Below are 21,250 nucleotides of genomic sequence, written 5' to 3'. Positions count from 1 at the left end.
TCTAGCTAATGTCTTAAATCTCTCCTCCTACTTCTTGATCTCTTGACATATCAATCCTTATCTTTCTTGACTTCTCTCAGACATTAGACAGAACTGGATAGGTAAAGGGACACTCAAGGCTCATTTTCCCACAGAGAAGCTGGTTATATCTCCCCTTGAGAAAATTCTGAGTATTGATGAGGGGCAGTGTGGTGGCTTTCTCTAATGCTAAGTTTAGCCCCATTTCTGTATGTTCAATACCAATGTTAACTATAAGTAATTAGTGCCTCAGTTCCATTTAACCAATTCACGTCAATTAGCTTTTACTAATGAATATTTACTGGGAAGATAAAGCAAGAAGTAAAAATGTTTCTTCCAAATATCTGGGAGTGTGGGACACTCTAGGCTCTACAATCTCATACTTTGGGGAGACTGGAATCCTTAAAGTAGTTTCTATGTAGCACTGGCCTCATCAATCATGTCTGAAGGTTGAATCGCTGCTGTATAAAACCATGTCTCAGCTCCTGCTAGACTGGGTCAGACAAGCAGCCCAGTGCTTTGCTTCTCATCTGACTTTTGACAAATTAAAAGGGCTGGAAAAACATGCAATTGATAGGAGCAGCAGCAGGGACTTGCAGTCACCCGCCATACAACCTCAGTGTGGAGACAAGATCTGAGGCCTCTCTCCCCACTGAAGTATAGTTTTTGCCTCTTCACTTGAACATTATCCTAGGTTGGAATTAGGATTAGGCCTCATTTTGGTCATTTGGTGCCTTTTGAATGAACCCCAGTTCCAGCCAATCAACAGTTTGTCTCTCTATCATGTGGTTAGCAAACTGGAAACAGAGACTATGTCTGCACATGCCCCTCCAGACCTCCAAGCCGGCACTTCTATTACACATCATCATGCTTTCCCAAGGCTGCCACTTCCATGTTGGGATTGCATCAGCCTACTGTTCTGCACATGCTCACATCAACTCTCCCTCCCTCTTCCCGGTTATATACTCCGTCCCCAGTGCTTAGCACTAAGCACTTAATAAGATGCTTTAACTTGTTCCTAGCTGTCACTATTCATTCATTATACACAGACTTTTCTATAAGGTATGCCTTTGTTGGATTTTGAAACCCCAGTGAAGATCTGTATCTGTCCTTGACTTTAGGTCTGATTACACTCAGATAAATGTTAAATATATTTACCAAAAGATTTTCTGATTTGTTTGGTCAGTAGATTGGAGGCTTTGGGTAATGGAAGGGAATGATAAGGAGAGCCAAGTGTTTTCAAAGCAGCCACACCAAATAATTTGCTCATTTTGTCAGTTTCAGGTCAGTTTGAACTGTACTCACACAAAAGCCTGCAACAAAGGGGAAATGGATATGCGCAGTAAAAACAAAAAATCAAAATCAAAATCACCAGAATGTTGAGCAATTAGACCTAACACGCTTAGCTGCGAAGAGGTAGGAGGGTTCTCTTCTGTCACCTCTTTGTAAAGAGGGAGGATGATGGGTGTGTTCTGAACACTCCATATCCGGTCTGAATTGGTTGATCTGTTGGCTAGTTTTGCCGAAATATTTGCTCTTTCTTTTCATCCTTTGTAAAAACAAAGGCTGTCTTAGAGGTGGAGGGGGGGAAGGGATGCCTTGGGGAATGTAAGGGAGGTAAAAATTAAAAAAAGGATACACTTTTTAAGAGGAGAAAAATCACTCTTTCTCTTAACGCATATGAAAGCGACCTCCATCCGTTTTTTCTTTAAAAACCAGTTTATTTTTCAGTGATCAAGCATTTATTTTTTCTCCCTCCCACCTGCCACCCCCCTATTAAAACACAACGCCCCCTCCCCACCAGTAACCGATGTGCATAGTCAAGCAAAACAAATTTCCACGTTTTCCCAGTCCAGAAATGTACGTCTCTGCAGTTGCGGCAGCGGCAGAGGCGGCAGCAGCGGGAGCCCCAGCAACAGCCCCAGCAGCCCCAGCAACAGCAGCAGCCGCAGCCCCGGCAGCAGCAGCGGCCCCGACCCCGGCACCGGCGGCGGCAGAGTCGGCTCCAGCTGCACCAGCGGCTCCCAGGCTGGGGGCCCAGCGCCGGGATCGCTGCCCGAGGAGGAAGGCCCGGGCTCCGGAGGCCGAGCTCCGGCGGGGCCTGACGACCCCCAGGAACCGCCCTGCAGGCTAGGACACGCGGACCCCGAGGCCCGCGGAGGGCCCGGAGCGGCGGTCGGAGCTGCGCAGCGGCCTAGCGCGGGACGCGGAAGGCGGGGGGCCTCGGGAGGAGGCCGCGAGCCCGCCAGCGCCACCCCCCCTCAGCGCGCCCCCCCAACCGAGCCCGCGGGCGCGCGAGCGAGCGGCGCAGCCCCCTCCCCTCCCCCCTCCTGCTCCTCCTCCCCCGCCCGCAGAGGAGCCGAGCCGAGCCGAGCCCCGGAGCAGCAGCGGCAGCGGCAGCGGCGGCGGCGGCGGCGGCGGCGGCGGCGGCGGCGGCGGCGGCGTCAGCAGCGTCCGTCCCGGGCCCTCCGCGGACGAGGGCAGCGGCGCGGGGGGATGGACCATTGCGGCTCCGGAGGGGAGCTCCTGGCTGCCATCGGCGAGCGGTGCCTGGGGCCCGACGAGGAGGCTCACGTGAAGGCGTCTCTGGGGAGCAGCGGCGGCGGCGGCGGCGGCGGCGGCGGCAGCGAGATGGGCGTGTCCGCCCACTTGCAGTCGTCCAAGGCCGGCACGACCCGGTTCTTCCGCAGCAACACGCACAGCTCGGTGGTGCTGCGGGGCTTCGACCAGCTGCGCGGGGAGGGCTTGCTGTGCGACGTGAGCCTGGTCCCCGGCGACGGCGATGAAGCCTTCCCCGTGCACCGGGCCATGATGGCCTCGGCCAGCGACTACTTCAAGGCCATGTTCACGGGGGGCATGAAAGAGCAGGATCTGAAGTGCATCAAGCTGCACGGCGTGAACAAGGTGGGCCTGAAGAAGATCATCGACTTCATCTACACGGCCAAGCTGTCGCTGACCATGGACAACCTGCAGGACACGCTGGAGGCGGCCAGCTTCCTGCAGGTGCTGCCGGCCCTGGACTTCTGCAAGGTCTTCCTCATCTCGGGCGTGTCCCTGGAGAACTGCGTGGAGGTGGGGCGGCTGGCCAACACCTACAACCTGACGGAGGTGGACAAGTACGTGAACAACTTCATCCTGCGCAACTTCCCCGCGCTGCTGCACAGCGGCGAGTTCGAGAAGCTGCCCTTCGAGCGGCTGGCCGCGGCGCTGGCCAGCAATAGCCTCAAGCACTGCGGCGAGCTGGAGCTCTTCAAGGCCGCGTGCCGCTGGCTGCGCCACGAGGAGCCGCGCATGGAGCTGGCGCCCAAGCTCATGAAGAACATCCGCTTCCCGCTCATGTCGCCGCAGGACCTCATCAACTACGTGCAGACGGTGGACTTCATGCGCGCCGACAACACCTGCGTCAACCTGCTGCTGGAGGCCAGCAACTACCAGATGATGCCCTACATGCAGCCCGTCATGCAGTCGGAGCGCACGGCCATCCGCTCGGACAGCACGCACCTGGTCACGCTGGGAGGCGTGCTGCGGCAGCAGCTGGTGGTCAGCAAGGAGCTGAGGATGTACGACGAGAAGGCCAACGAGTGGAAGTCGCTGGCGCCCATGGACGCCCCTCGCTACCAGCACGGCATCGCCGTCATCGGCAACTTCCTCTACGTGGTGGGGGGCCAGAGTAACTACGACACCAAGGGCAAGACGGCCGTGGACACGGTCTTCCGCTTCGACCCGCGCTCCAACAAGTGGATCCTGGTGGCGCCCCTCAACGAGAAGCGCACCTTCTTCCACCTGAGCGCCCTCAAGGGCCACCTGTACGCCGTGGGGGGCCGCAACGCGGCCGGGGAGCTGGCCACCGTCGAGTGCTACAGCCCCCGCATGAACGAGTGGAGCTACGTGGCCAAGATGAGCGAGCCCCACTACGGCCACGCGGGCACCGTCTACGGGGGGCTCATGTATATTTCGGGGGGCATCACTCATGACACTTTCCAGAAGGAGCTCATGTGTTTTGACCCAGACACGGACAAGTGGACTCAGAAGGCTCCCATGACCACCGTCAGAGGGCTGCACTGCATGTGTACTGTCGGAGAGAAGCTTTACGTGATCGGAGGAAACCACTTTAGGGGAACCAGCGATTATGATGATGTTCTCAGCTGTGAATACTATCTGCCGGCCCTGGACCAGTGGACCCCCATCGCTGCCATGCTGAGGGGCCAGAGCGATGTGGGGGTGGCAGTGTTCGAAGATAAGATCTATGTGGTGGGGGGATACTCTTGGAATAACCGCTGTATGGTAGAGATAGTCCAGAAGTATGATCCCGAAAAGGATGAGTGGCACAAGGTGTTCGACCTGCCCGAGTCACTCGGTGGCATCCGGGCTTGTACCCTCACCGTTTTTCCTCCCGAGGAAAACACAGGCTCCCCTTCCCGAGAGTCCCCTCTCTCTGCCCCTTAAACCAGTGCTGTGGATTCACTGCACGTGGCTCCTCTCTGGCTCTGGGGGGGGTGGGGGGGGGGGGGGGGGGGGGGGTGCTCCTTTATTGTCCTTCTTCTTAGTAGTTCTTAGCTTAGCTTACTGTAGTTGCAATGGTGACTGAAAATGACGTCATTTGTGATGTTCCTGTGTTGTAGAATGCTTCTCTGTGGTTAACAAAAGCATCCTTAATGTCTCTTCGCCAGAGATGAATGTTTAACCAATGCAAAAGCAAGGTGTTGTCTCTAGCAGATGTTTCGTTGCTGTGCATCCCTACTTTGTGTGACTGTGTGATGGGTGGGAGGCTTCCAGGTGGGCCAGCTTCTGGGAGGAAGCCCAGTGAGTCACCTTGCCAATGGAATGTAGTTTATGTGTGACCCTGTCCTGTGTGCTATAAGGGGGGACCTCTTCCCTTTTGTTTTGTGACTGCTGGTTGTTCAAAGGAGGCACTTTGGGATGAACTGCTGCCCTCTGTTCACAGGCTATTTTGGCCATCTCTCTCAGCCCACCTGACTAGGTGAGATACATTCCAAGCAGAGGAAGTTGCTTAGACAAGAAAATGTCATTGCAGAAATAGTATGAAAGGCAAGGCCTTATATCTCTGCCCAGGGCCTGCCATCATTGGTATCATTGTTTTTGGTTTGTTCCTTTTCTCATGTAGACTCATACAAGAGAAATAGTAAGTTTTAAAAAGTCGATAGTTACAGCAAATATGAAATTTTTAAAAAATCCTTTCCCAACAAACAGTTTTCATTTACAGCAACAATTAATTGAAGGATTAATTATTACTGAATTTAGGGGGGTGGGGCAAAGAGCAGCTTCAGCCTGAGATACTAGATTTGACCTAGCCCCCATGTCAACAAATACCAATGTCCCCATGAATTCTCCCTGTTCTCCTTAGCTATTGAAGTAACTTACATGTCATGTCCTCTTCAGACTTGCTGTTAATAAGGTTACTTAGCACAAGATGCACCTTCATCAAGAAAGTGTCTTTGCTTCACGAGCTCAGAGTTTCCTGTTTTATCTTTTGTTCAATAAAAGTTTTAACAGAAAAAAAAAGTATGCCTCTTTCTGCATCTTGAGTTTGTCACTTGTCTTCCCAAGATTAGGTAGCTGGCTTCATCACAAATCCTCTGGAATCGTAACTGGTCATTGTGCTGATCAGTATTAATGTGTTTTTTAAAGTTGTTTTTCTTTACAATGTTGTTATGATATGAATTTTCTCCTGATTCTCCTCATTTACGGTATATCAATTCATGTAAGTATTCCCAAGTTTCTCTGACAGTGTCTCTCATTATTTCTTACAGTATAATAGTACTCTGTTACAATCATATGCCATACTTTCACTGCCATTCCTCAATTAATGGTCACCTCTTTAGGTTCCAGTTCTTTTCCACTATAAAAAGTGTTATTATAAGTATTTTTTCTTACATATCGGTCCTTTTCCCCTTTCTTTGATCTCATTCGATTATTGGTCTAATAGAGGTTTGGACGGTCAAAGGTTATGCACATTTTAAGTACTTTGGGGGCATAGTATCAATGGTTTCCAGAATGGCTAGACCAGTACACAGCTCCACCAAATAGCGCACTATGTACCTATTTTCCCAAAGCACCTCCACCATTTGTCATTTTCCTTTTTTTGGTCATCTGTGCCAATCTGACAGGTGTGACATAGAACCTCAGAGTTGCTTTAGTTTCTCTCAGTAATGGCAATTTTGTGCTGTCCCCATCCCCCACATGACTTTTTCTTCCCTTGAGAACTGCCTGTTATAACCTTTGACCATAAATTGACAGCTTATAAATTGGAGGGGTGGCACTTATTTTTGTAAATGTTATTCATTTCTTATATAGCTTTGAAATGAGACCTTTATCAGAGTAATTCCTATGAAGATTTTTCCCTCAGATAACTATTTCACTTCTAATCTTAGCTGACTTGGTTTTGATTGTACAGAAACTTTTTAATTTTATGCAATGCATTTTATTTTATTCTTATTTTATCTTCTTCTTTATCCCTTGTTTGGTCAAGAACTTTTCCCCTATCCACAGGTCAGAAAGAAAATTGCTTCTTTGTTCTATTTTTTTTTATGATGTGACCTTTATTTTTAAGTCATATTGACAATTTGGATAATCCTGGTGTATATTATGAGGTGTTGATCTAAGTTTAATTCTGCCAGGCTGCTGTACAATTTTCCCCAGCAGTTTTTGTCCATTAGTGAATCCTCATCTATGTAGCTGGCTTATCTGAGTTCATCAAACACTGAACTACTACGTTTCTTTGCTTCTGTATGCTTTGAACCTAATTCATTCCACTGATTGATCTCTCTTTCTCTTTAAACCAGTACCCAAATTGTTTGGATGATTTCCTTCCTTATTACCACTTATTTTCATATTCCATATTGTTTCCCTTAATATTTTCTAGATCTTTTGTTCTTACAGATCAATTTTATTATTATTATTTTTAGTTCTATAAAGTAATTCTTTGGTAATTTGATTGTTATAACACTGAATAAACAATTTAGGTAATATTGTCTTTTTCATTATATTGGCATAGCTCAACCATGAGCAATGCATAGTTCTGCAATTATTAAAATTATTAAAATTTATTTCCTTAAAGAATATTTTGTAGTTGTATTCACATAGTTCCTATGTGTATCTTTGTAGGTAGACTAGCAAATATTTTATAAATTTAAGTAATTATTTAAAATAGAATTTTTCTTTTTGTTCCTTGCCTGCTGGATTTTGTTGGTAATATGCTGAAATGTTCATCATTTATGTGGATTGATTTTATATGGTGCAACTTTGCCAATGTTATTGTTTCCTTTAATTTTTTTAGGTTAATTCTCTAGGCTTCTCCAAGTAAATCAATATATAATGTGTAAAAAGTGATCATTTTGTATCCTGTTTGCCTGTCCTTCTATTTCTCTTTCATGTCTTCTTGCTAAAGCAAATATATCCATGGTAGTAGCAGCAATGGTGGAGAGCCTTCTTTTATCCGTGATCTTCATCCATTTTCCTCAAATTATTTTTTTAAAGATTATTTTCATATGTCAGGTGTCCATTGGGACCTTTTCCTGGGCATGTGGCATAAGACGCTGGTCTATACCTTTTCTGTGCCAAATAGCTATCCCATGTAGTTTACATACTTAGGTTTATCAGTCTATGTCATTGAGAAGGATAGGGAAAAGGTAGCAAGGTCAGATGGCCTGACCTTCAAAGAAGAAGGAAGTGTTGGAGGAAAGTGGACAAGGGATGTTGTGGAAGTAGCCATAGAAAACACGGAATATGCCCACTGCTTTTCCTGAGTCTGTGGAGAGAATGATAGGAGTGATAGGAGTGATAGGGGTGAAACACACAGCATTTTCTATAGAGATGTCCCATGCAGAGACTTGTTTGAAATTCCAAAAAATTGTATTCCATAGGTTTAGAGATTGAGAGTAGTAAGGGATCATAAGAGTGACTGTAGATTACTAAAACTTTCAGAACTTTTTTAGAGTAACTGCTTTCTGGCAAATCTTCCTTTTTTAGGGTAACTCCTTAAAGCTCCTACCTGTGAAGCTGGACCCAAGTGTGAGGTTTTCAGTTTACCTCTAGTGAATCCAGTCTTACTAAATTCAGACCAGTGGGTGGGGAACCTGTGGCCATGAGGCCACAGGTGGCCTTCTGGGTCCTTGGGTGTGACCTTTCAACTGAGTCTAAGTTTTACAGAACAAATTCTTTTATTAAGGAGATTTGTTCTGTGAAGTTTGAATTCAGTCAAAGGGCTGTACTTGAGGACCTAGAGGGCCACATGTGGCCTGGAAGCCACAGGTTCCCCACCCCTGGAGCCTGTCATGACCTTTTAATGACATAATCTGTCATGATCAATGGAGCCTTTCTCCATTGTCTACTATGTTAGCTAGCCTTCCAGGTTTCATTTTCAATATGAATGACGCGCCATGTATACTTTTATCCAAATCATTGAAAAACATATGAAATACACAGAGGGCCGGCATAGATCACTAGGGTACTCCACTGGAGATTTCCTGTCAAGCTGACATTGAACCCTTAACAAACACGCTTTGATTGTCTTGTCATCCAACCAGCTCTGAAAATTATATTATCATTTAGTCTATGCCTCTCCATTTTTTCCACAAGACTAACATGAGATATTAGCAGCTTTGCCAAAAATCTGCCAGACATGGTATTTTAAAAAGTAATAACCTTTGATTTTCCAACTTCAGAAAGATTGGGATGAGTAAGGGACCATAGAGAGCATTGCATAAAAGGTCTTGATTTGAGAGAGAAGTCAAAAGAGTCCCCCCCACCCTCAAGTGGAAGTAACTTATACAAGGTGGCAGAACCAGCAGGGGTTAGGCCCCTGGGTAGGGTTGGACGGGGCAGTGAGAAGGCAGGTGAGTGGCTGGTAGAGAGTCAGAGAGATGTCTTCACCTTGCTTTAGGGCAGGTTCTGACTAAATGCTTCAGAGGACAGATGGCAGGTCTTCCATTTGGGAGCTGGAGGACCACTTGGTTGGGAGGGATGCAGGCTCCTGCTTCCTGTATCTATCTGGTTGCCAAGGGCAACAGGAGCTGACTTCTGGTGCAGCTGAATTCTTTGTCAGCCACTGTCTTGAGTCCTGTCTCCGAGTACCTAAACCACTACAGAAAGTCAGCCTGGGCTGTTTCTGCAGGAACATAGTTCCAAATGGACACTTCAAATCTCAAGTAATACCCAGCCTTTTGTACTCAGAGTCTTTAGTCGTTTGGGAAGAGGAGACAGAGAAACACTGGTGTCCTTCCTCTTAGTGCCAGGACTTCTTTCTGGTTGGAGGAAGCACCATATTTGTCCTGGAAAAGTGTCATCTCCCGTGTCCCTGGATTATTTAGTGTTCCCTTGCACCTCTCAACTTAAAGACATAGGGGATTCCTATCAATACCTCTGGGGTGGTGGTAGTAGTATTTGGGGAAGGTTACCCACCACAAGCCCAACCGCCCATCCCACCCTCCCAGTAGGAATTTGGAGGGATGGGAGCAGACAGAGTGGGGACTTGGGTTGTAGGGAGTCAGGGTGGGATTTACTTATGTGGACATAATAGGATTGCCCCTGGGCTGGGAAGTGCCTGGGGGGCCTCTTGGGAGAATGTGGGCCTTTTCCTACTGGAGAAGATGAAAGGGTGTTTCCCTTGGGAGTGGCAAGAATGGGATGAAAATCAATTGTGGTCAGAGACTATTCAAGGGATGAGGGAAGGACAGACAAAAAGTAGCAGCTTATGAAAGGGTCTCACCAAAGCCAGCAGACTGAGAATTCTACGAGGGCAGAACTTTTGTGTTAGGTGTATGTTTTTTCAGGATCTGCCCTACCTTCAGGACTCTGCACAGGGTAGTGTGAAGTTTCTTTTTGACCACTCAGCTGGAAGGAGTGAAAGGAGGTTAAAAAGATACCCCAGGTCTTTTTCACAACTTCAATCTAGCCACTATTGACCTAATTGCTTTGAAGAACTTTGATGTGTTTGAGAGTAAAAGAGTAGGCTCAGTAACCTCATGTAGCATAGATGAGGAGAGTTTTCTGGCCAGTCCCTAAGATAGACCCTCGAGGGATGCATTTGGGAAAAGTAGATGACTCAGGATGGGCTCCTTGGAAGAAAGGTTAATACTTCTTGCTGAAGGCTCTCTGGATGGAAGAAGAAGGAGCCTACCATTGGCTCCTTTTGGGCACTTCCTTGGATTCCATTTTGTCTGAGGCAAGAAGGGAAAAAGAAAGAGGTAAATGGGTTTCAAGTGGGTGTTGGGCTTGCCAGCCATTCCCTATAGTGACCTAAGCCTTAGCTATGAGAGTTCCTTAAAGATATGGGAGTGATTTAGAATGATAGAATTAAAAGTTGGAAGGTACATCAGAGAACCTCTCATTTCAGAGATGAGAAGTGTCCTGATTTGCTCTAAGGTCAGTCGCATAGTTGTAAATAGGAAAACAGGGGGTTTGGACTCTTCTGATTCAAAATTCAGAAATCTTTTCACGACAACTGGCTTCCTGCTGATCTGTCTCATTAGCTCCTCAATGAGAAGCCTGGTCCTGAGGCCAGGAAGATCAGCAGGAGCTTAGGGGACATACTAGAAGCCTAGTGGCAGCCCAGGCCAAGACCTTGCTCCACAATGCCAGATTATTTTCTGTCTGGGTGTAGAGAAGGTGGTTGGGGAGAGATTCATTAGGTAAATATACAACTTTGGACACCTTGACTTTGAGGGGATAGTGGGATAGCCACGTGGAGACGTCCAGCAGGTAGAAGGATATTCAAGACTTTTTTTCAGAGAAGGTGGGACCGGAAATTTAGATTTAGGAGACAACTTAATGGTAGAAAAATAAAAGTGAAGGTCTGATGTTAGAGAAGAGGGCCCTTTGAGAGCAGCAGCTGAGGGAGGAAGGGAGTGTTACCCAGATGTGGGGACTAGAGAGATAAGACCAGTAAAATGTTAGGGATGTGAAGGATTCCAGAATGGAGGGGAAAGCAGAATTGAAATGGTCATATCAGGGGGTCAGAAGTTCAGGCTCTATGGAATGGATAATTTGGAAGGTCTAAAGTCTGAACCACTCTCTGGGTAGCTGAGGAAGATCTTACCCAGGGACTTGAATTTACCCAGCTGTGAATCCAGGGATGTAGTAAGATCATGGAAGTAGAATCTTGAAGTCTCTGAGGGTGGTGTCAGGGAAAATGGGATGAAGAATTCTGTGAATCAGCTGGTAGAGTCTTTGAGCATTATGTCCTGGAAGTCAACTGCTGTCAGTGAGAAGACTAGAGAGAAGGGGGCAATGTTAGACACCATGGCAATGCAAGAAGTCGTTGAAGGAAGCTGGTAAAGGAAGGGTCTGGAAGTGGAGATGGGAAGCACAGAATATGCCCAACCCTGCTTTTGGATCTGTTGGAAGACTAGTGAGGAGGAGGGGAGAGACACAGCAACTAGAGTTGGAAAAATAGCGGATGCACTCAATCCTTCACAGAGTATGTCTGAGACATCAGTGTGGTAGATGCCTGAGAATTTTCATCACCCCTGCCTTGTGGACAAGGAAGCTGAGGTTCTGAGCAGGGATGCAACTGTCAGAACTGCCTCTGAAAGGTAACATGATTAGTGACATCAGAGACCCAAGGATAGCAGGCTATGGGGACTGAGAGGTCCCTAAGGGCTGCTGCAGCCTGTGGGAAAGCTTTTGGGGAGAAGAGGAGCCCCAACTGCAAAGGGGACCACAAAAGCATGGAGCAGGGTGATTCCATTTGGCTGAGGGGAAGCAGAAGTAGGTCAGTGGAGTGGAGATGCTTCTGACTGGACTTTGGGCTTGTCTGCTGACTCCCCCTACCCCCCATCTGATAGATATCGCCGCAGCTTAGGATCATAGGATTAAGTGTTCAAGAGAATTTGGGAGAACTTCTATTCCAAACCCCTTTAGCCAAGGAGACCAATACCCTTAGAGGTGGTCATGTTCTCAAAGTCACCTAAAATGTGTCAAAGCAGCAGAATAGAGTTTAGGTCTTCTATACCAGGTTACTTCCTGAACTGGCCCCCTTACCAAGGAGGCTGAACCTTAGTCCAGTGAGGGGGATCTTGGGAGACATTCTAGAATAGATTCATGCTTCACCTCCCAGATTCCCCTCCCCCACTCACTTTTTTTCTCTCCCCATCCTAGACTCCTAGTTTCATCCTTCAATCATTTTTCTTCTACCTTCAGGCTCATCACCTCAAAACTCTCCACAACCATGATCTTAACTCTGGTACATTCTTGGTGACTGCAGTTTGGGGTTTTAGATTTTTTTTCAGAATCCTGTATCAGACTTTCTAGTTCTATAGGAATCTTCAAGTTCTTTTTCAGGTATCCAGTCTTTCCTCTGAGCTGATCTCTCTCACTTTCAGTATGTTGACTTCGGTGAAAGAATCTAGGTCCTGGAGCCTGCCCTTTAATATTATGGTTGGGAAAAGATCCCAGAAGCCAGAACCCACCCTTCAAGCTCTGTGTTCTTACCTAACTCATCTACAAAGGTGATCAAAGTGAATCCTAAGGTTCTTAAGACAGTGTTCTGGCCTCGAAGTTGTGAATGCCCTTGTCAGGGTGACCAAAAAATGGAAACAGTAAAGGGGAAGTTGATCTTCCATTTAGGGGGTTGTGGGGGACTGTGTTTCACTTTAGCCAGGAAATGGACTGAACGTTTAATGGACTCAGAAAATTGAGTCCTTTGTTGGTGAAGGAAAAGAGGAACAGAGAAATGTAGGAATCTTGAGTTTTTTCTTCCTCTTTTTTCCAGTTCAGGAGGGCAGGATTTTTTGCTTTTTTCTCCCAGGCTGTGAGATCTCTGATACTTGGTGGCAATAACCCTGAGGGAAGGACTTTCCTTTCCCCCTCTACTGTCTCCTGTCCCAGTGATAGTGTGCTCCCTGGTCTCAGGACTTGGGTCTCCTGTTAGGATTTCTTCATTCTTTCAGTTATAAAGCACCTACTATGTGCCAGGATCTGTGCTAAGCACCAAGGATACAAAAAAAAAAAAAGGCACAAAGCAGCCCTGTTCTCAGAGAACTCACAGTCTAACAGGAGACAACATACAAACAAGTCCGTACAGAGAAGATCTAGACAGTATCAGCTGGGAGTAACTCAGAGGGAAGGCACCAAGATTCAGGAGGGGAAAGGCTTCTTGCAGAAGAGGAGATTTGAAGGAGGCCAGGGCAGCTAAGACGTAGAGATGAGGAGAGGAATGTTCCAGGCATGGGGGAGAGCCAGTGAAAAGGGAGAGGAGATGAAGTATGGGCTATGTTTTAGAGTTGGAGTGGGAGATCTGGGTCCAGTGGCAAGATTTAGATTAGGACAACTGGAGATGGCCTCTGTGTATCCTGAGATGTGTTAGGGCAGTGCTTGACCGCTGATTGGATTTGGGGGGGTAGGAGAGAGTGAATAGTAGAGAATGAAGTCTAGGTTGCAGGCCCGGTTGACTGGGAGAATTGTAGTATTCTCTCCAGTAAGAGGAAAATTAGGAAGAGGGGAGGGTTTGAGAGGGAAAACAATGAGTTCAGTCTTGGACATACTGAGTTTAAGATATCTACAAGACATCCAACTGGAGATGTCTAAAAGCCATATAAAATCAATCTTATATTTCTACTTAACTATCATTCAAATGTTTGAATACAACAATTGTTTTTTGGTCTCTAATTTAATTCGACAAGCATTGATTAAGAGTTCCTCTGTATGCTAAGCACTGAGGATACAAAAACAAACTAAAGTAGTCTCTGCCCTAAAGTAGCTTAAAGTCTACTGAACAAGCTAAGAAACTTCCATGGATAATAGCTAGCATTTATATAGCCCTTTAGGGTTTGCAAAGCACTTTAGAAATATATCCTGTGAGGTAGATGTTATTATTCTCCCCATTTCACAGGTAAAGAAACCCTGGCATTCCCGAGTTAATGACCTTGCCGCAGGTCACAGAGCTAGTGAGCATCTGAGTGCAAATTTGAACTCTGGGCTCCCTGACTCCAGACCCAATGCTCCATCCACTGTACCACCTAGCTGTGGAACAAAAGTAGTAGAAATGATTTCAGGTCACATGTTTAGGAACTTAAGGGACCTAACGACACCAGGCTGTGGGAGAGCAAAGGAGGGGAGACATCACTGAGGCTGGAGAACTTGTGAAGGTTTGGGGGGAAATGGTGGCTTTTGGAGTGCTAAAGATGTGGAAGATCAATTCACTGAACACACAGTATTTTCCATGGGGATGACCCTTTATCTGAAAAATTTCAAAGGGGAGAACACAAAAGATTATAGATTAAGAGCAATTGAGAACCTTAAGAATCATTTAGAATTCCCTCATTAGAGAGAAAAGGAAACTGAGGCCTTTAAAAAAAGGTGAGGTAAGTGATAAAGTCAAGGTCACACAGTCTTTAATGGCCTAAGCAAGCCAATATAGGACCAGACTTTTTTTGGGGGGAGGCAATTGGGGTCAAGTAACTTGCCCAGGGTGACATAGCTAGTAAATGTCTGAGGCTGGATTTGAACTCAGGTCCTCTTGACTCCAGGGCCAGTGCTCTATCCACTTTGCCACCTAGCTGCTCCAAGAATAAACTTTTCAGGAGCTGATTAAAAGTCAAAGACCAGTCTTCTTCTGGAATACAAGCTTGGCTTGGGTGAGTGTTTGGGTGGCCTGGAGGCCAATCTTTGGCTTGCTAAATCTAGGACCACCTTTATGGAAGGTACCTGGCCTCCTGCCTCCTCGATCTCATGAATAATCTTGACTGCCTCCCGGAGCCGTCTTTTTGATGCTTCCTGGAACTCCTTGTTTATCGCAGCGCATGGAAGGTAACCTGTGGCCCAGCTGATTTCTTCATCAGCTGCTGATGTTGGTCCTGTCTCCCAGGGCCTCAGCCATAGTACAGGATTAACATATTCTGGCCCTACAGAAGCATAGTTCCAGATGGACACTCCAAATCTCAAATGGGTATCCAGCTTCTTGTACTTAGAGTTTTGGGTCACCTGGGAAGGGGAGAAGAGACATAGGAGCACCACTTCTTAGTCCTAGAACTTCTTCCTAATTGAGAAAACAACATATTTGTCCTGGAAAAGTGGAACCTCCCTAAGTCCCAAGATTATTGGGTGCTCCCCTGCCCTCCCAATTTAAGTAACCAGGGATTCCTATCAATATCCTCTGGGGTGGTGGTGGTAGTGTGTGGGTAAAGCTGCCCGCTGCCCGCTGCCCCCTTCTCCCCTCCATGGGAATTTACTGTTGAGACTGGAGAGATCAGAGAAAAGAGGGTGGGGATTTGACTAGAGGGTAGGAAGTTGAGCAGAGGGTGGGGAGTTGGGTGGAACATCCTTACCTGAATTGGGAAGTGCCTGGTGGGGCCTCTGGTGGGACTTTCCCGCTGGAGAGGATGAATGGGTGGTCCACCTGTGGATGGACAGAGCAGGGAGTGAAAGAGATTTATTGAGTTGGGGGGGGTGGGGAACCAACCTTCAAAAAAGGGAGCCTATAAAAGTGTCCCAACAAAAACAGCAGAATGCTAACTCTATGAGAACAAGGCTTTTGTCTTAGGTAAAGATGCATTTTCCAGGGCCTCAAAATTCTGCCTCCCACCTCCTTTCTTCCTTCCTCCCTCCTTCCCTCCTTTCCTTCTCTCCTTTCTTTCCTTTCCTCCTTCTTTCCTTCCTTCCTTTCCTTCCCTCCCTCCTTCTTTCCTTCCCTCCCTCCTTCTTTCCTTCCCTCCCTCCCTCCTTCATTCCTTTCCTTCCTTCCTTTCTTCCTTTCCTTCCTTCCTCTCTCTCCCTCCCCTGCAATGAATAGACTCAATATCAGCTTGATATTTCTTTTTGGCCCCTCTGTGGAGGTTGGAGGGGTGTGGTTAAGAAAGTAGTATATATCTCAGTTTAGGGAAACAGATACCATGGATCTTTTTTCAGCCAAGCATCAATCTAACCATTGTTGTGCTTAATATCTTTGAAGACCTCAAGAAGGAATTTGGATGTTTGGAGGTAAAATAGTAGGCACAATCCTTCCCTGCAGTATAAATGAGAAAACTCAGTGACCAGTTGCTTGGTTGAGTGTTTGAGGTGCAGATGCAAGCAGGATGGGGAAAATGGGCCTCAGGGATCCCCTTGAGAGGGAGGTTGGTGGTTTTTACCTGAAGGGAGCAGCAAAGGTTGGAGGCCACAGAGCGGTCCAGTTTGAAAGGAGAAGGAGCTGGTCACTTCCTCTTTCCTAGACTCCCAGTTTCTGGATACTTCCTCGGTTTCCATCTGAGGAAAAGAGAAGATCACAGAAGAGAAGATTCTGAGTGGGTCATAGGTTTTTAGATGTGTCACCTTCATCTACTCAAGTAAGTTACAGAGATGACAGTGGTTTCAGATCACAGGGTGAAAGGTTGGCAGATTCTTCAGAGATGTCATCCAATCTTCTCATTTTAGAGATGAAGAAAAATGAGGCCCTATGAAGTGAGATGATTGACACTGGTCACAAAGGAAGTTGTAAATTGCAGAACAAGGAGTTTGGAATCTTCAGATTCCAAATGTAGATAATTGTCATTTCACCAGGCTACTAGCCCTCCTGAGCCCAGCAAACCCCTCCCCTCTGAAGGATTAGATGAGGATTTTTAGACCAGGGAAATTAGTAGATAGCTGGGGGTCTCATCAGAGGCCTAGGGATAGGCTGACAGGGTGACATAGCTAGTAAATGTCTGAGGCTAGATTTGAACTCAGGTCCTCTTGACTCCAGGGCCAGTGATCTATCTACTTTGCCACCTAGCTGCCCCAAAAATAAACTTTTCAGGAGCTGATTAAAAGTCAAAGACCAGTCTTCTTCTGGAATACAAGCTTGGCTTGGGTGAGTGTCTGGGTGGCCTGGAGGCCAATCTTTGGCTTGCTAAATCTAGGACCATCCTTATGGGAGGTACCTGGCCTCCTGCCTCCTCGATCTCACGAATAATATTGGCTGCCTCCTGGAGCAATCTTTTTGACGGCCATGAAAGGCCATGAAAGATCTTGCCCCACACTTCCGGATTCATTTCTGCCCACCAGTTTCTAGTTTTTTCCCCATCCAAGTCCAGAACCTTTATCCCTCGATAGCCATTGTTCTGTCTCCATATCAAGTATTCTCATTCCCTTGAAACTTTGACTTACTTGTAGGGACAATGAGTCCAACTTCCGCCAATTTTAGTATGATGTCAGAGTTCGGAGCTGCCTCGCTGCTCGGTCTTCAGGGATCTCCAAGTGCTTTGTCAGAGCTCCAGTCTGAGCTCTCAGATACCTAGTGTAGCCTTCAGCCTGTTGACTTTGGGAAATGGATCCTGGTGCCTAGATAATGTCTTTAATATCCTGAATTGGGGGTGGAGCCTCAGAGCCTTTTGTTAGCCCCTAGCCTCTGAGTTGTCACTTAGTAGGTGTTAACTCTTTCATAAAGTCAAGGACATGAATGACAAGTCCTTATAAAGCCTCTGAATACATACGTCTCAGGCACTATGTTCTTGCCGTCAAGCTTGAATTGCCCTGTTAAGTGACCTGGGTAGTAAGAACCTGTGATTACTTATCCCTTAAGCAGTGAGTTCTCACCTGGCAGGCTCCAGCTCCCAATCACAGTTACCTGAACGAGTAATAACCCACCATCTGTGACCTGGGGACTAAGAGTGGGCAAAGGGAGTTGATCTTTTCTTGGAAGGTCATTGGAGAGGACAGGCAACATATTTGACAACAGCTAGGGAAGGGGGCAGGATGTTTGATGAACATCCAAAAGTGGGGGTTTCTAGGACTGAAGGAGAAAGGGTACAGAGAACCACTGGGACTCAGTATGCCTCTCCTTTGCTCAGAATAGAAAGTAGAACATCTCAGTGGATTAACGGACTTCTTAAAATCTGGTGTAACCAACATCTCCCCACCTGGAGAAACTAAGGCACCTGTTCCTGGTGAGTTGCGATAACCTAGAATGGCTGGAGAGAAATTGCAGATCACGGATAGACATTCTATAACTAGTCAGTAAGCATGTGGTAAATAGAAGGCTCTTAGATTGGCTCCAAACACTTCTGCAATGCATCTTGCCTCCATCCTTCAGGCTGCTCTTGTTGGTTGGTCTCTTTCTGATAAGGTCCCTAAAGGTCAAGAGAGCAAGCTACAGGAATCCAGGTGTCATTATCCAGGCCAGGTTTTACATATAGCCCAGCACTGATATCCTGAGCAGCTGGGAGTGACCTTAGAAAGTGACTCCCTAGACCCACACCAGGAGTAGCTGAAATTAGGATTCATCTAAATATCAGGCCCCATCTAAACATGAACTTGATAATACCCAATGTCATATAGAAACTGAGCTAAGGATGTATCCCTAGGTGGTGGGGAGAGTATTTGGACTTGAGGGATAGGTGTAGCTGGGCTGGTTCTGCAAGAACCCTGTGAAATATCTCTATGGAAAATGTTGTCATTTCCTGCCCTAGTCACTTGTATGCAGGTCAAATCTGGGATCTTGGGCTAGAAAGATGACCCACTGTAGTTCTCTTTTTCAATTTCCCCATCACTATGAGTGAGGTATTCTTAGAACCTTGGAGTAATTATAGGGATGCTGGGCTGTACTTCATCCTTCTACTCCACCATACTGGTTGGTCCTCCTTTCTCTTCTAACTGCATTCATTTATTTGTGCAAACACTTAAAAATAAGATAAAAGATGAAATTATCTCTTTTTATACCTTATTTGGTAAAGAACTCTTCCTTTATCCATTGTTATGTAAGGTATCTTCTTCCCTCTTCCTCTAATTTGTTAATGATATAACCTTTCACATCTAGAGTTTTTTGTGGTATACAATATGAGCTGTTGGTCTAAATCTAATTTTTGCCAGATTCTTAGCCTCCTTTCCTGCTTACCCAGCAGTATTTGTTGAAAAGTAAAGGCTTATCCCAGTAGATGGAATCCTTGGGTTCGCTATACTAGCTTGTTCCCAGTGGGATTTTTGGGGGGTTTTGTGTACCTGACCTGTTTCTTTGATGAAGTTTTGTGCTTTTTAACGAGTAGCAGATAATTTTTGATGGTTTTTGCTTTGTAGTATGAAGCCTGAAACTCATAACCCCATAAATAGTACCCTCTACCCATGGGGTCCCACCCTCTCTCTGATTGGAGGGGGTAGAAGGTAGATAATGGCAAGCTGCATTCCTGGATTCACTTCTGGACTTCATTAAAAATCTTATTATCTTATACATGTCCTCAGTACCTCCTAGCCCATCAGAGCTCCTCCCTCTCTCTGAATGGAATGGATGGAGGGTGGGTAATGAAGAGCTCCTCCCAAATATTTAATGTCATCATTTCCCACCAGCTACACTCCTCTGGACTTCATCATGACCCACCTCAACCTTCACCCCTTAACCCACCCACCCACTTGTCAGTTTATTTTTTTGTGTTTTTTTTCCAGTTTATTTTTTCTCCCATGCCAATATAATAAAATGACAATATTACCTAAATTAATTTACAGGTTAAGTTCCATACCAATCAAACTGCCAAAGGATTATATTACAACTCATTTATTTAGGACCTACTATGTGCCAGGAATTGTGCTAAGCACTCTACACATATGATCTTATATTCTCACAACAACTCTGAAAGGTAAGTGTTATTATTGTCCCCATTTTACAGTTGGGGAAACTGAGGCAGATAGCAGTTAAGTGACTTGCCCAGGGTCACATAGCTAATAACTGTGGTTGGGTCTTCCTGATTCCAGGCCCAGTGTTCTATTCACTGTGCCAACTAGCTGTCTCAAAAACAAATTTATTACTCTACAAGCATTCTGCTTGGAGAGAGACCAAAAAAAAGACAGATTTTCTCTCTTCTACCCCCTCCCCAATTAAAAGAAATTTTCTCAGACTGAAACAGTGTCTACTTTAAAAAAAAAAGTTTTTTATTTTTACCTAAATGCCAAAAAAAGAGCATTTCTATATACATAACAGAAGACAAAAAGAATATTATATATGAAACCTTGAATGTCTATTTCTTATAGTTTATTTTTAAAGCATATACAGGCACACCTCAGAGATATTGCAGGTTTGTTCCAGACCACCACAATAAAGCAAATATTGCAATAAAATGAGTCACTAATTTTTTTTATTTCCCAGTGCATATAAAAATTATATTTATACTGTACTGTAGTCTATTAAGTGTGCAATAGTATTACATCTAAAAAATGAACATATCTTAATTCAAAAATACTTTATTGCTAAAAAAAAAAAAATGCTAGCCATCATCTGAGCCTTCGGTGAATTGTAATCTTTTTCTTTCTTTCTTTCTTTTTTTTTTTTTTTTGACTAGGCCATGGAGTTAAGCGACTTGCCCAGGGTCACACAGCTAGTAAGCGTTATGTGTCTGAGGCTGGTTTTGAGCTCAGGTCCTCCTGAATCCAGGGCCTGTGCTCTATCCACTGCACCACCTAGCTGCCCTTGAGATGTAATCTTTTTGCTGGTGAAGGGTCTTTTCTTGATGTTGATGGCTGCTGACTGATCAGGGTGGTCAGTTGCTGAAGGTTGCTGGGGTGGAGGGGTTGCTGAGTGTATGGCGACTTCTTAAAATAAGACAACAATGAAGTTGATGAGTTGCTGTTGTCTAATCATTCAGTCATGTGCAACTCTTCATGACCCCATGGACTATAATAGCACACTAGGCTCTTCTATCCTCCATTATCTCCTGAAATCTGTCTAAGCTCCTGTTCATTCACTGCTTCCATGACACTATCTATTTGTCTCATCCTCTGCTTTCCCCTTTTCCTTTTGCCTTCAATCTTTCCCAACATCAGGGTCTTTTCTAATCAGTACTGTCTTCTCTCATTATGTGGCCAAAGTATTTAAGCTTGGGCATTTGACTTTCTGGTGAATAGCCTGATTTAATTTCTTTAAGTATTGACTGATTTGATCTTCTTGCTGTCCAAGAGACTCTCAAAAGTCTTCTCCAGCACCACAATTTGAAAGCATCAATTCTGTCGTGCTCAGCTTTTCCTATACTCCAATTCTCCTTTTTTTTTTTTTAAACTGAGGCAATGAGGTTAAGTGACTCGCCCAGGGTCACACAGATAGTAAGCGTCAAGTGTCTGAAGTCGGATTTGAACTCAGGTCCTCTTGACTTCAGGGCTGGTGCTCCTATCCACTGCACTACCTAGCTGCCCCTTAAACTCCATTCTCATAGCCATACATTGCCACTGGAAAAATCGTAGCTTTGACTATTTGGACCTTCTCTGGCAAGGTGATGTCTGCCTTTTTAGTGTGTTGTCCAGATTTGCTATAGCTTTCCTTCCAACAAGCAAGCATCTTTTA

At 45.7% G+C, this 21,250-nt stretch overlaps 1 protein-coding gene across 1 annotated transcript; it reads left to right on the top strand.

Annotated features, from left to right (window-relative positions):
- The first annotated feature begins 2,514 nt into the window (after positions 1-2,514).
- On the top strand, positions 2,515-4,504 carry LOC114024168 (kelch-like protein 13). Its single transcript, XM_027837107.1, has one exon. It carries the CDS (start codon positions 2,515-2,517, stop codon positions 4,462-4,464), a length of 1,950 nt encoding a protein of 649 aa, XP_027692908.1. The 3' UTR covers positions 4,465-4,504.
- Positions 4,505-21,250: the final 16,746 nt, after the last annotated feature.

This window comes from Vombatus ursinus, unplaced genomic scaffold, assembly GCF_900497805.2.
Source record: "Vombatus ursinus unplaced genomic scaffold, bare-nosed wombat genome assembly UNPS02014820.1, whole genome shotgun sequence".
In the NCBI taxonomy this organism is placed as follows: Eukaryota; Metazoa; Chordata; class Mammalia; order Diprotodontia; family Vombatidae; genus Vombatus; species Vombatus ursinus.
The sequence above is the reverse complement of the archived record's forward strand: the minus strand, read 5'-3'. Positions and strand labels throughout refer to the sequence as shown.